This window comes from Dysidea avara, chromosome 13 (assembly GCF_963678975.1).
Source record: "Dysidea avara chromosome 13, odDysAvar1.4, whole genome shotgun sequence".
Lineage (NCBI taxonomy): Eukaryota > Metazoa > Porifera > Demospongiae > Dictyoceratida > Dysideidae > Dysidea > Dysidea avara.
The window spans coordinates 7,930,527-7,946,136 of record NC_089284.1 but is presented as its reverse complement, the minus strand read 5'-3'; the positions used below and the strand labels follow the sequence as shown (position 1 = coordinate 7,946,136).

Sequence of the window (15,610 nt, the reverse complement as noted above, 5' to 3'; positions counted from 1 at the left end):
TATGCCTATATGACCACAGCATTGTAAATCTTCTTACCAGATACCATTCTCAGTCTAAAAAGTACATATCTCAATATCCAGCAGCCTATATAGCTACTATTAAATTCTTTGATTTTGAGGTGCTTAAAGTTCAGTAACATGAGTGAGTTGATGTTCATCTCCTTCATTTCACTATTAGCTAAAAGTAGTCAATACAATATTTGGCTAAAAATAGCCTCCAGTCTCAAGATACTAGCTATTATATCAAAGTTTTCTCAGGGAGCATGCCCCCAGACCCTGGCCAATCATGCTGGATGTCATAAAACTTTATTATACAAAAAACAAGTCGCTTACATCAACTAAATTACATACAGTTGTATCATGAGGATTATGTACAATGAAATATCAGCTGAGAGAATGCTACAAAGATCAATGTAAAGACATGTGAATACACAGCACTATAGAAAAGATTAGCATCAGTAGCAGTAAAAAGTGTATATAGTGAAGAGTTAAGAATTATACCAAGGAATTGAAGTTAATATGTTGCTCCATAAGCTTGTGCAGTGTTTGCAACATTAGCAGCAGCCTTTGGAGGCAGGGAGTTGGAACAATCCTTCAATTCCACATTTTCTGTAGGCTCACAAAACGATGTATCTACAAGACGAGCAGGAAAATCCACATTCTCCTCATCATAGCTAATCTGCTGAAAACCATACCTTCTTCTCCATCTTGAAGAGATTGCCCTGGTACATGGATGACACCATTTCCACCATTGCTTAGCAACATAAATCACAAAATAGCACAAGGGAAGATAAATGATGAGCAACTGAATCCAAAATGACTTGGTCGAATCTGAAAGTGCTGCAGTATACTGATAATATCTGTAAAAACTGACAGCATTGATGGCAATCAGTAATGAGAGGATGAATGCGTCCACACAATTGTACCACCTCTCCTTGTATGGTTGGAAGAGGCAGTGTATTAGTAGGATAGCAGTGTAGAACCCAATCTGCCAGAGATAGTGCAGTGCAACTGTTGTAGTAAATGAGTATATCGCAAAAGCAATGACACGGTAAGCAAAGTAAAAGGCTGCAAAAAATCGGTATTCATCTTTGAAGCAACCTTGGATGGCATCAAAGAATGGAACGGCACGATGCAATGGAATTAATGACAGCTTCCTAACAATCCACTTTTCTTCCCAGTTCAGTCTGCTTACCAACCTGGGGAGGTATGGATACAGCAGCAGAAAAATAGGAGCAAACAGCACAAAACAAAACAAGAACACAAAAGCAACAATAGCATATATGCCATGCACTCCTCTGAGGTAAGGTTTAGTTCCATCCACCCAAGCAACTGTCACCACCACTTCAGACTCCTCACCTCCAGGACCATACAGCACACCATAACTCAGTAGATACCATGTCAATGATGTGATCTTAGCATAAGACAAGACCAGTAAAGTTGTAAGACCATGAATAACTGAGTTCTGCACTGACCAATGTGACCGAAACCTTATAAACATTCTTTGCATCTTCAGAGCACAATGCTGTACACAAGTAACACGTGACATTGCAAACCGGTCAAACACCCATGGTAATATGTTAAAGAACAATACAAACAATGCTAAAGGAAAACAGGCTGAAGCATATTGAAAGATCAAAATTGGCAATGCACTTTTATATTTTATGGAGCAGAAAGGATCAACAAGTGTTTCAAAGAAATCCAAGTTCCAAATACCATATGAAAACTTGTAAAACCGCACTAAGCGTTCTGCTAACCAATCTCCAGAGCCAGACTTGCCAATCGCACCACTTGCATAGATATCCATTGCAAATATGATCTGACTGAATAAGATGAAAGCATTTAATGGGCCACTGATCAAGCTGATATTAAAAAACAAAATAAAACAAAGGAATAGAGCCAATGGAAGATATTTCAGCAGCATCAAAAATAACACTCCATGTTTGCTTAACGGGTCATCACATTTGCCACAGTTAAAAGTGGGCGAGTTCACATAAATGTGAAAGCCATCCATACACTCTCCACATAACCTTCCTGTCCTGTGCTTGGCTCCACACAATAAACTGTCAAGACGTTCCTTAGAAGCAATTGAAGGAAGGCGTATCAATCCATTGTCGCTTGTATTACAATAGTTCTCAGGGCAATCACCAGTGATTAAAATTTCATGATCGGTAGTTTGATATCCTGCCCAGTACTGTGACCGAAGATATGCTACCAGCTCGTCTTGATTGTCATCACACTTAACCACGCCACGATAACTTTTAGCCTCTTCATAACTAGAACATCTGCAAACAGATTTGTTGCCATTATTGTCAAGATAAAATCCAGGAGGGCAATCATCAAGTATTACATTAAATGTAACAGACAGTGGTCGCACACCAACAGTTTGTAATTCAAGATCAACAATGTTGTCAGGTTTTCCATAGAGCTGTACTGTTCCGTGTGAAGTATATGTAAATGTGTTGTCCACCATTGACGTAGTAGTGTTACTGGTGCGGACAAAGAAGACTGTAGATGACTTTTCATTTATATCATTTACAGGACTGATGCGCAAGTCATACCGTTGGCCTGGGGGAATGTGGACAAAATTGTCAGAGTCCTTCACAGTGCGTTCTTCTATGTTCAATGGTTCAGTAGAAATCTGTCCAGTTATGTTAGCATCGTCATACCTGAAGGTACCATTCCATTTGAATACATCATTAACATCTGATTCATTCTTAGTACTGTCTTTACCAGGGAGTCCATCCCATATGCAGGGAAAGAGAGTAGTACAGAAAATGGACTTTCCATTTACTGCTTGGTTAGATTTAAAGACAAATGATGTATTCCAGTCAGGTGGTGCAATCATTGGATCATAGTAATAAAGAAAACATTTCTTTGTGCTAATGAAGTCTCTTTCACTTGGAGACAGATTATAGATGGCTCCACCTTTAGTCAAGACTGTATTTCCTGTAAAGTTCAGTCTAGTGGAATTATAAATAAACAAGTAAGCATTTCCTAGTAAAGCGATCGCTCCTCCATGATGCCCTGTGTTGTTATTGAAGGAGATATAACTTCCTGACAGAATGGACATCTTTGAAGCAGTACCAGCTATAGCACTGCCTAGATTACCTTCAAATAAACAGTTTCCCGCCATGTCAATGGCTATTGAGTCAGCATAAAGGCTACCAATTCCAAGTAGTAAAGTTGACCGGTTTACATAGTTGTTGGAATTCATCTGAAATACACAATCACTGAAATGCACGGAACTGATTACACCATTGGGTAAAGTATGGGCGGTGAGGTCGATACCACTGCCAGTACGAGCAGTGTTACCATACCAGCTACACTCTACAAATTGGAGAGTATTGGAGGGCTTAGAGACATTTTGTTCCTTTGTAGTGCTAAAAGACATTCCTCCACCATAATAAGCTGAATTTTTGGTAAACGCACAGTGTGAAAATATCACTTGGTTATAGCCGTAAGACTCACTGTAGTAAAACATTGAAATGCGTGCACCTCCTCCACCAGTTCCAATAGTATAGGTACTTTTGTCAAAATAACAGTGGTTGTCAGTGAAGTTGCTATCACGAATGGTGAGGTTGTTGCTACTTGAACTGTCCAGAAAGTCAGAGTGATATCCTCCACCCCACTTAGCATAGTTGCTGATAAAATGTGATCCAATTACTATCACCTTATTACTAATAGCTCTCCCTTTGAAAAATACTGATAGCCCTCCGCCACGGCCAAATTGTTGATTACCGAACCCCTCCGCCAAGTTTACATACTTAATGTTGCTTGATGTGGTAGCATTGTTTGATGCAAATTTGCAGCTTTCAAATAAGTATGTAGCACCGATATTACTGCTAATGTCACATGGGTCTACTTCTCCCGGTTTACAATAAGTGAACTCCACAGAGAAACCTCCTCCACCAGGGTACTGTAATACCTCATCTTCTGGGACCTTGTTGTTACTAAATGTGGAATTAGTCACACTCACACTTCCATTGACATCATACATGGCAACTCCCATTCCAGTACTGTTATTAACTATGACATCATCAATACTGACATCCACAACATTCAAATAGTAGAGTGCAACACGGAACAACAATGATGAGTGAGAAGAGATGTTCTGAGTGGTACTGTTTCTCAACTGTCCACAGCCCAACACAGCCAATCCACTAATGGATACATTGGTAGCATTAAGGAAGCCAAAACCACTGCCATAATCACACTGTATAATAGTAACATCAGCACCGTTACCAGTTATAGAGATATTACTGAATGCCAGTGTTGTATCAGTAGTGTTGTGAGGGTAAATTCCCTCGAGAATATGAACACCTGTATTATCTGTTATGCCCTTCAGAGCTTGGTAGAGTGTTTTACAAGGATGACTGCTTGTACCACTGTTGATGCATGACTCATCGTCTACGCCTTTATTATAATCCACTGTAATCCAATTCATTGAGGTGGCGATACCACCGGCAAGTAGCACGGTGAGAAAAAGTACAGCAAGTAGCCACACGCGAAGCATCTTCACTGTAGATTTTAAAATGAGACCAAAAAACATTTACTAAATTTTAACTCACTCATAATATGCTAAAACCACGAATAGAACCTTGTATATCGACCTTGTCACCTTGATACCCCGAGTGATACCCTGTACTCGAGCTTGGTGTGTACCGCAGCACGTGCTGGGAAATCGAGCAGGAAATCGAGCAGGAAATCGAGCAGGAAACCGACTACATTGTTAACTCTTTCGATTGTGGATTTGGATTATTTATTTCAGTAGTTTAAAAGTTCAGTTCACTCTGCTAACCATGCACGGACTATACTCTAATCGAGACTCTAATGTATGTGGACTCTATCAGACCCGTCAAGCTAAGACTTTAATTTTAATACTCGTAATGTCTGAAGAACAATGACGTCATATCTGCTAGATTTCGGGAAATGTATTATTTCCAAGAAACAGATTGCATCATTTGCGGTGGCCGCTGGTATTGCACCGCAAAAGTTGGTGTCCGTACATTAATCTCACAATCGAAACGTAACAAACATGGTTAATATCTGAATCCATAGATATTATATGCTACGTACGTAGTATATACTATCTATGCTGAATCCAATGGTAACTGGGTTATCCGGCCTTTCAGTTCCCATTTTGTCAGCAGCAGTGCCTCCGATATATATGCTGCATGCACTTGGCTACCTAGCGCTCAGAGAGAAGATTGGCCTCTGCAGTGAGTCTTCTGGTTAATTATGTATTGAAAATGATCAATCCTGGTCAAAAAACCTGTAGTACACAATTCTGGTCTTATATTAAAAGCCAGCGTAATGACCAAACTAGTATTCCTGCGTTACAAGTGGATGGAAGAGCTATTGATGATGACCTCAGTAAAGCAGAATCATTTAATGACTACTTTGGCTCAGTGTTCACACAGGAAGATAACAGTCCTCTCCCCCATTTACCAGTTACTGACTATTCAAGTCGTATTGACCCTATTGAAGTATCTACTGAGGGAGTATTTACACTTCTCATCCTTGTAAAGCATGTGGACCAGATAATATACCTACTCGATTTCTAAAAGAAACAGCTGCTGAACTAGCTTCATTACTGACTCTACTATATCAAGCATCAATCAATCAGGGAAGAGTTCCAAATGAATGGAAAAAAGCCAAAGTAGTACCTGTATATAAGAAAGGAGGTAGATCCTTAGTATCTAACTACAGACCTATATCGCTTACCTGTGTACTATGTAAAACTCTAGAACATATATCATCATCTATCTATGATCACCTTAACAAACACAAGATATTATGTAATGAACAACATGGGTTTAGACAGCACAGGTCGTTGCGACTGTTAATGACTTGGCAGAAGCCCTAAATAAGGGGACTCAGGTTGATGTAATACTCTTGTATCTTGCTAAGGCATTTGACACTGTACCACACACTAGATTGGTTCACAAACTAAGTTCATATGGTATTAATGGCCAATTACTGTGATGGATCGAGTCCTTCCTTATGAACAGATCTCAGCAGGTTACAGTAAATGGTCAGCTAAGCAGCACAGCTCAGGTTATTTTAGGAGTTCCCCAAGGTTCAGTATTGAGTCCTTTATTATTTATTTGTTATGTGAATGACATGCCTGATAAAATTAAGTCCACTTTAAAGCTGTACGCAGATGATGCTCTTCTGTACAGAGAGATTCATTCTCCAGAAGACAGTAAAATCCTACAAGAGGATATCAACATGCTACAGCAATGGGCTGAATGCTGGATGATGAATTTTAATCCTGTAAACTGTGAATACTTAAGAGTAACAAACAAATCTTCACCCTTTGCTACACAATATCTCATAAACAATAATAAGATTCAGCAAGTTTCACAAGCAAAGTATTTGGGAGTTCATATTGACGAAACACTTTCTTGGAACTTCCACGTTAATTTTGTATGCAACAAAGCAAATAATGTCCGAGCATTTCTGCAGTGAAATTTAAGACAATGTCCAACAAATGTAAGGGAAAGATGTTATCTTACTTTAGTGCGACCCATATTAGAGTATGCTTGTGTAGTTTGGTCACCCTATACTATGACTAATATTAATAAACTAGAAAGAGTACAAAGGAAAGCAACAAGATTTGTATGTAATGATTACTCAATGTACTCTAGTGTCACTAACATGTTAAATAGGATGCACTGGACAACACTTCAAGTTAGAAGGGAAAACCTGAGACTGATAATGATCTACAAAATTGTTAATAATCTTGTTGAAATTGATACAGGGAACTCACTTATCAAGAATAATTTACCCACCCGAGGGACATTCAAATAGATTTAAGCAAGCATTTACCAGAGTTAATTCATTTAAACATTCCTTCTACCCTGATGCAATTAAACTGTGGAATAAATTACCAGATACTATAATTAATTGTACAACATTACAAAACTTTAAAGATCTAGTTAACTGTTAATAATATTTGCACACACACTACACCTTCATGTACGTTTACACTGTTTGTCGAGTCCTGTATACATTACATATAATTAATTAATTATTGAGATCCGGTAGCCATGCATGGAGAAAGAAAAAGTTCATTTCCAATTGATACATTTCAGTGGCAATTAACATGTCTAGTAAGAGAGTTGGTGTTATGTGTCTATATATTCGTATGTGTGAGCTAGTGGTAAAATCCAAATATTATTTCTTTTAAACAAATCTGTCTGAAAATGCAACGTAAAGTTTGCATTGATGTCGTCATTATGACAATATGACTTCACCATGCACAAAATAATTCATTATGTTGATAATGACATTCACCATATAGACTAATTATATTTCAAAACATGATTTAAAATATGGCAATAATACCTGGAGTTTACTTGAACCACTCACATACATATATATATTATACAGCTGGTTACTGTGAACTACTATGGCTAAAAAGCTACATTTACAACTAGCTAGCTTGGGGAGGGGGTGGAGTTCCTACATATCATGATATGATTGATACCAAATGAATTCTGTGTTAGTGTAACTGTTTTAAAGGCATGCTCACCGAGGAAACTTTTGATAAAATAGGCTTTCTCAAACTTTAATCTGGAAGATGTCTTTAGCATACTGAAAATTGTAAAAAAGATTGGCTAATAGGAGACGAAAAACAACTCACTTATGTTATTGGATTTTAAGCACCTATTATTAAATGGTAGCTAGCTACAAGTTATTGTGATGTCCAGTAAAGAAATTTAGTAAATAACTTATGTACTTTTTTGGTGCAGTTATCTCAGAGTTTTACAACTTACTAGCTGAATCACCATACACAAATAGACCTAAAGTAGTACAACTAGCCTTTTGGTCTCCCTTTTTAGCCCCTGAGCACAAGTATATATAACTACAGGCATTGTCACGGTGCTAAAGTTGTGTTATACACACGTACAAGGACTATACTGCTTTAGCCACCTCTTTTCATTAAACAAGAACCAGTGTATGGTAATGTGGTAAGTGTGTATTCAGGTTGAAATGCTTCCTGCATATAGTTCAGTATATAAAACTATTAGTAAAAGATGAAACAGCATGCTACTTGCATGTATGTACAGCCCTACATGTGCACTTCCAACTGATCACATCAGTTATGATGACCTTCCTTGCCAGGAGCAGATCAATAAGGTACACACCCAAGAAAGATAGAGGGACCTCAGTGGAGGATACAGGGGGGTTGCAATGGTTTCAGCTGAAACCCCCTCTGAAAATATTGTGCACGCCCAAAATTTATTTACGATTCATGTGGACAATAAAATCACCAGGAATTATACACACTGTGTTTCAAAACTTTCTGTGAAGGCCTGGATTGGTAAGATTTAACTGTGAAACAATGTTATGGAGTGATTTTTGCTGGTTCTCATTCCTATAGCTATAGGCCACTGAGCTGTCAAAGATTGAGCTAGCTAATTAACATTCACCCCAGCTGGATGTCTCAGTCTGGGATTATTGAAAACCTCCTGAACCTGAAACCCCCTCTGAAAATTTCTAGACCCACCACTAGACCGTGCTTTATATTTATCAACAGTGTTTGTTGCTGCATTATAGCATTGTACACTTAATGTAAACAATTGAGTAGTATTTTCAGGAGCCCATAAGCGCCGCTTATGGGCTCCTGCATGGTATTTTATAAACTTTTTATTACAAATGGTCAGTACCAATGTTAAACTCAAGACTTGAATTGAAACTACTGGTATTACAAATGACTGTTCTATTAGAATATTCTTATATACCCTCTGTAACCAGGTGACTACAACTACAGTTTCACAGATAAGTGAGATAACAATTGTGACACTATAATAAAATAAAAGATTCCCTTGTCCACCAAATCTTATTAGATAGCTATACAATTTTAAAGTTTAACTCTTCACATCCATGCATATACTGTGTCACCATATCACCATACAAGACTTTGTCATTTGATGTTTTACCAGATTATTCACCACCTAGTAGAGCTTCCTATCCCATTTTGTATTGTACATGCTCAAGAGGAAGATAAGTTCATCAAACCATCTGCTACTATTGATGCTTATAAATTTAACTTTTTACCTGAATAATACAATATACTTCTTCATTAAATGAATCTGATAGTATATCCTTCGATCAATACTACATGATATTTTCAATGATTAAAATGATAAATCTATAGCTACACACAGTTTTTATACTCAAATTCGTGAGTTTTACAATTATAAATAGATCTTGCTTCATGTAGTATACTATATACATTGATGTGTAATTATCACTCTTCCCATTCTAGCTAGATCTTTGCCATGCACTCAACTTGCGACATCATTTCCCAGAACGACAACATACAAAGCATCAATCAACAATTTTAGTCATCAGTTATATCAAGAGTACATAATAAAGAGCTCTTTATTATGCATGAACCCTTGGTTAGCTATACATGCATGATTTAGTGACTTATGTTAGTGAGTTATGAGGCTTTAAAATATCCTATACAATTATTGTTACAGCTGAGTTGCTGTATCACCTAACGGTCCATATTCTAGGCTACTAGCTATCCATCAGTATTATTCATAAATGATAATGATAAACAATTAGTAACTAAGTGTACAATCACACACACATGCACACACACGCACACACACAACACACACACATGCACACATGAATGTGCATGGTACACACACAAACACACGCACGCATGCACGCACATGCATGCATACACACACACACACGGCACACACACATGCCCACAGACACACCAAATTGCTAAGCAAGCCATAAAAGTGGCAACTAGAATTCTGCATGTGTGTGCTGTTAGGCCTCGTTTGCTGTTTAACTACTTGTAACAAGTCACACATTGCACTACTCCCTTGAACCAGTATACTACACATTTTATGTCTTTATCAGATTCTCTTCTGGAATATCTGGTCGCGTAATGCTATTGCTGTTATAGAACATACACTTACAAAGTTAGACCAAAGGCCACCAGCAGCACGAGTGCACATTGTGACCACGCATGCATATACACCTACCATTAATAGGGTGAAGGATAGCATTTGGAATAGGCACTCACTCCTTGATAAAGGTGAAATAAAAAAAATTACCCAAATGTATAAGATGTGCAATCCTCCATGCACAATTAAAAAAGATATTATGTGTTCTTGTCAATTTACTGAGCTACTGTATGTGTGCATCATTAGCGTGCATACACCTACATGGACTCACTTATTTCTTGCACCAATACATTTGCATTTGTTTACTTTGATATTAGTGCATTCAATTAGCATTGATTCAAGCAATCATGCATGGTTCTGTTAAAGATAGTTATGGTTTGAACAAACTATCAAGAGTTCATAATATTTACTACTTACAATATATATAAATTTAAAAATGAAGTAGGAATCCAAGCGATAAAAGTAGTGAAACAAGAGATGAACAATGGTAGCTATTACAGTATAGCTCAGTGGGAAATCCCTACTTTGGCATTGAACACAAAATAATTAATTAACGTTTAGTTTGTTAACTAATCATGTACATTATACTTGTGATTGAGGTTTGTACATTATAGCTACAATAATAATAATTGTTATACCACGCCAAAGTAGGGATTTCCCACTGAGCTATACTGTAACAGCTACCATTGTTTATCTCTTGTTTCACTACTTTTTATCGCTTGGATTCCTACTTCATTTTTAAATTTATACTTTTTAATATACTAGTTTGTTTAGTTTTTTGATAAGGCATACAGCTAGCTATAAACATATGACTGTTCTATTAGGGTGACTGTTCTATTAGGGTGACTGCTGTATTAGAGTATCTCGGGTCAACCTGCGAAGATGTGTGCTTGCCCCAAAAGGGGTGTGGTCATTGTTGTTTCGATCGATTCATAGTATTAGACTAGAGAATCTCGACCTACCGGGCCAACTTGAAGGTGTGTGGTCACAAATACAGCTAACGTAAAGGGGTCGTGGTCATCGTGGTCTCGATCAATAAATCGATAATATGCAGAATAAAGAATGGGCGTGATGTTGTGACCTACGTATCGTGGAGCAGTGGAGTACCGGTACCCCCGTACAGTAGCGTAGTCTAAGCGCCTTAAATAATTTTGTGGCGTCTATTATGCTGCTTAAAGAAAGTGTTGATATGGAAAATTAACGCCTCGATATGGTTTCGTTGGATGAAGAAGACATGCAGCCAGTTTTCACTGACCCAGTCACAAATGATAGTAGGCCTATAATGTCTTGTAATGCCATCATGCTAGCCTGGCATTGTCGAGTTTGAAAGAGGCTTGCAATTGTTTAAAGAATACACTATGCATTTTACTTGAATTAGAAAAAGTAAAATTAAGTTCAGTATTCCAGTCCATTAGGCCCCTATTTGGTGATTATTAGTTTCTCATCCACCGCCCGCATCCTTCTTAAGCTACTGCGGTTTTCCAAGTTCTTACAATGCAAAGCGTCATGTGCTATACAAGCATGTACGTGCGCGATTGGTCAACAATGGATTTTCAGTGACGACTTCTGCCTCACAGGACTTCAAGCATGCCTACGCATACAAATCGGCAGTCTCAGAACATTACAGGTGTAGTTAAAGAACTGCGCATACTGACACAATATTAGCGCATGACGCTTTGCATTGCAAGAACTTGGAAAACCGCAGTACCGCATGGTAAGCCATTATTTACTCTGCGCATGCTCAGAAGAACACGTGATACCAAACTGTTATAATTTTTGCTGATGAACGCTACAATGCGCTATATATCACCAGGAGAACTGTTGTTTTCCTTAGCAAATTACTGCAGTGCCAGTTGCAATCGTGCTTTATCGACTTCATCAAAGCAGGCTTTCAGTTGACTGTTGAAAAACAGTTGGCGATCACGAAAAGTAGAATCAGCTGGTGAAGGAATTGTTTGTAGTAAGAAAGAAAGACAATTTGGACAAGGTCTGTACATCAGTGTGTTAATATTATAAAATAATGGCATAATGGTAATACCCTCCCGCCCGCATCATAATAATTAGAAAGGCTGGATGAGAAACTAATAATCACCGAATAGGGGCCTTAATCCTGATTAGACACCAAAGAAATCATTTCAGATGTTCTATTAGAGTAGTTAAGTGTTCTATTGGATTATCAGATTATTTTTCAATTTCAAATTTAAGCACTTATTATGATTAAAGTACCTGGTAAAGGCAGAGCCTGCATACCAGAAGGCCTTATAAAGACCTAAGATGTTTATATTAACTGCACTAAGTGTGTTTGAAAAGTAGGAGAAAGAAGAAAAAATCCATGACTGGACCTGGGCAGCCTCGAACCTGCAGCCATCCAATTAATGCTCGAACACTTACAGGAGTCTGCCAGGCGGTCAGGATATTTTCTTCTTACTATTTTCATGTATTTGTATCCATAGGAACCCTAGAGAGTGACTTATTATCTCTAAGTACCACAAGTGGGACCAAATGGACATAAATTTGACCACCTCTTGAATGAGACAGAATATATAAGCATGCATGCACACCTTGATTTAAGGTGCATTGAATTAAAGTTTTCTCAAATTTATAAAGGGTATATATTCTTGCTGAACTATATATGTGTTCTTGTCAAATTAGCTACTCTATAGCTATGCATTGTCTTACTGTTGACTAATGCACCAGAAGCATGCATACACTTATATAATAGACTTATTCCTTGCACAATAATTATATGAATTGAGATATTAATTTGTTCTGCAGTAGTGAGGACATTAGTATAATGTGCTGCATTTACAGCACAAGCATGAAAACCCCTGCAAACTATATCACAAATCAATGCATTTGATATTATGTAGCACGCTGGCATTCAAGCAATTGTGCACGGTTCTATTCAAGGATATGAAACTTAAATGCCAGACCATAATATAATCAGGCGTAGATTGGTTTGCACATTCAATGAAGCTTAATGTTCTGAGGAGAGTGCATTGAGTAATACTGACTAAACAAGCACCTTGCATTTGTCACAGTTGATCTCTAAAGGAGTTATACACACACACACACACACACACACACACACACACACACACACACACACACACACACACACACACACACACACACACACACACACACACACACACACACACACACACACACACACTTGTATAGTATATATATATCAAGTCACAATAATTATTATAAACTGCATGACCTTATTACCATTCCTATAGTTATGTGTCCCTTTTTGTTAGATGATATGTTTTAGCTACTGGTTTCCCATGCAAGTCATGTTAGATCCCCAACTCGCTCATTATCCTTTCAGACACAGGTGTTCATGCAGTTCAGATGACTGCTGTACCCTGATCTAACTCAGTTATATATATATATATATATATACACACACATATATATAGCTCTTCCCCCAACTGACAGCTTCCTTATCACTATATAATCAATAATATTATGCTTTTCCATATGTTAAATATACTCGCATTTGTTAAATCTTTAAAAAGTAAAAATCAAATACACACCCCTACAGTTTTGCACTTGGTGGTTTGATGAGCTTCTTCAAATGCTGATGATAGGCAGGATGGACTTCTGACTTGTTCCGAGGACTCTTCAATGCCCACTGATACAAGTGATTATACACATCTCCATCATATCGACCTGCCACTGAGCAAAGCAGTTCATCCTTATGGTCAAATGCATCCACAAGTGGTACTGCTTCTGGTCTGACTACCCCCAGTAATTTGTATACTTGCTCTTGTACCATATCAACCTGATTAGAGCTCATGTAACCATCTGCTTGAAATTCTCCTCCATTTTTAGCTATACCATGAAGTGCAAATAAGTTACAAAGTGCTGTCAAGATCTTCTGATTGTTGGGAGTAACCTTGATTGTGTTTATGGCAGTTACAAACATCTGTAGCACAGATAGATGGCAATGTGCTCTGGCAGCTCTGACCCACTCTACTGATGCCAAATTCCATGCAATCTCTTTGTTGTTTCCTTTGGCCAATGCAACTTCAGTCATGTGGTTAGCTCGAGACACCAAATGCATAGCACGGTGACGATACGCCTCTGTCTGTGTCTCTACATCTAATATGTGATCAAGCTTACGAGGGGTCCAGGTCTTCTGTGGAGCATAGTCTGATGCAAGGTACTTCACATCTTGTGACAGCTGAGACTGCGGCAACTGTTGTATATACAACTTGCGTAAGAATCTAGCAGTCTGCAGATATAATACTGTGTTATCTCCCTCATATGTTTGGGAAGGAAGAGCTTTCACATACACAAACGGGATACCACTGGCCAAGGAATAGCCCATTCCTCCACATGCAAGCCTACAAAGCTCTATACCATGACAAGCCACTTCACTTGAGAAAGCCTTCAAACCTGCACTAGTTGAATGCAGTACTGGAAGTGATGTGAGAACTCCTTTGTTCATCTCACTTATTGATGACAAGTACAACTGGTGAATAAAGCTTCCAGCCATTGTTAGAGCATAGGCATTGGCAATTTGTGGGAGGAGCTTGTGTTGCTGGGTGACGTAGTCTAAAATCTGCATCTCTGGACCATTTGGTTTTGTAGGTGTCTGTCTTCTAACAACTGAGTACCTTGTAGCAATTGTAACGGCACGTGATAAATCACCTGCAACCCAGGAAACAATGCCAGACCGCAAGTAGATCATTGAACCATATGATAGTCTTGCATTAGCTGGTTTGAAGTAAGTTCCATCAGGATCTACCCTTGCATGGCCCATCAACATATTCTCACGAGGAATGCGTACATTGTCCAGCTGCAAATAGCCATTATTTACCTGATTTTGGCCAAAGAGTGGACCAATGTCACCTGTGGTAACACCCGGCATATGTTTGTGATCGTTTAGGTTTCTCAGTTGAACAAGAAACTGATGGATACCATAATCTTTGCCTTTGATGATGAGTCTTGCAATTACAATGGTATGTGTTGCTATGTGCCCTAAATTGCCTGGCCACCACTTCAGCGAGGTCAGCGTCGGACTGTTTAGAATAAATTCTTGAGAATTACCATCATATGTTGCTGTAGTTTCCAAACCTCTGATGTACGTTCCATGTCCCATCTCAGTTTGAGCATATGCTCCCATTATTTGAAACTTCTTGGCTGGATCAAGCCATTTCTTCTTCTGCTCTTCGCTTGCTTGCCCCTCTAAGTCTGGAATAAACACCCCTTCGTGTAGTTGACCTCCTTGGTTAAGAGCTCTCCCAACATATCTCCTTCGCAATGGATCCAATTTCAACTTCTCAACTTTTTGCACGTAATGAACAATGCGTTCTGCACTTTGCATAAACGATTCCTCCGTTGACAAGTAGTGCAAGTCATCGTGATTAAACTTGGGATCTGTGTACACTAGTGCTTCTGCTTCTCTCCTCAATTTCGTTTCAGAAGCCCCTCCATCTAGTATATTTGTCAGTTGTTCAACATCAAGCCTACTTCTTTGGCGTTCTTGTTGCAGTTCCATCACCATCTATAGGATCCGATGAAAGGATCAACCTCAACTGGTTTGTGTAGTCTCGTGACCGGCCGAGGGGTCCGTCACTGGCAGGAATATCGTCGAACATCAGAACTGAAATATGGAATATGGAATATATTCAAATCATATTTCCGTATAT

The 15,610-nt window shown here is 38.4% G+C and overlaps 2 protein-coding genes across 2 annotated transcripts; both read right to left on the bottom strand.

Moving 5' to 3' along the window:
• Nucleotides 1-290: 290 nt before the first annotated feature.
• On the bottom strand, nucleotides 291-4,692 carry LOC136243077 (uncharacterized). Its single transcript, XM_066034594.1, has 2 exons — nucleotides 4,572-4,692; nucleotides 291-4,521 (listed from the first exon to the last, which is right to left on the bottom strand). Exons 1-2 carry the CDS (start codon nucleotides 4,573-4,575, stop codon nucleotides 515-517), a joined length of 4,011 nt encoding a protein of 1,336 aa, XP_065890666.1. The 5' UTR covers nucleotides 4,576-4,692; the 3' UTR covers nucleotides 291-514.
• Nucleotides 4,693-13,436: 8,744 nt separating this feature from the next.
• LOC136243065 (peroxisomal acyl-coenzyme A oxidase 1-like) lies at nucleotides 13,437-15,610 on the bottom strand. Its single transcript, XM_066034582.1, has one exon. The coding sequence runs from the start codon at nucleotides 15,463-15,465 to the stop codon at nucleotides 13,492-13,494; it is 1,974 nt and encodes a 657-aa protein (XP_065890654.1). The 5' UTR covers nucleotides 15,466-15,610; the 3' UTR covers nucleotides 13,437-13,491.

What these genes read in the sequence shown, in the direction of transcription:
- LOC136243065 (XM_066034582.1), bottom strand. Translation starts at nt 15,465, where the DNA reads ATGGTGATGGAACTGCAACAAGAACGCCAAAGAAGTAGGCTTGATGTT.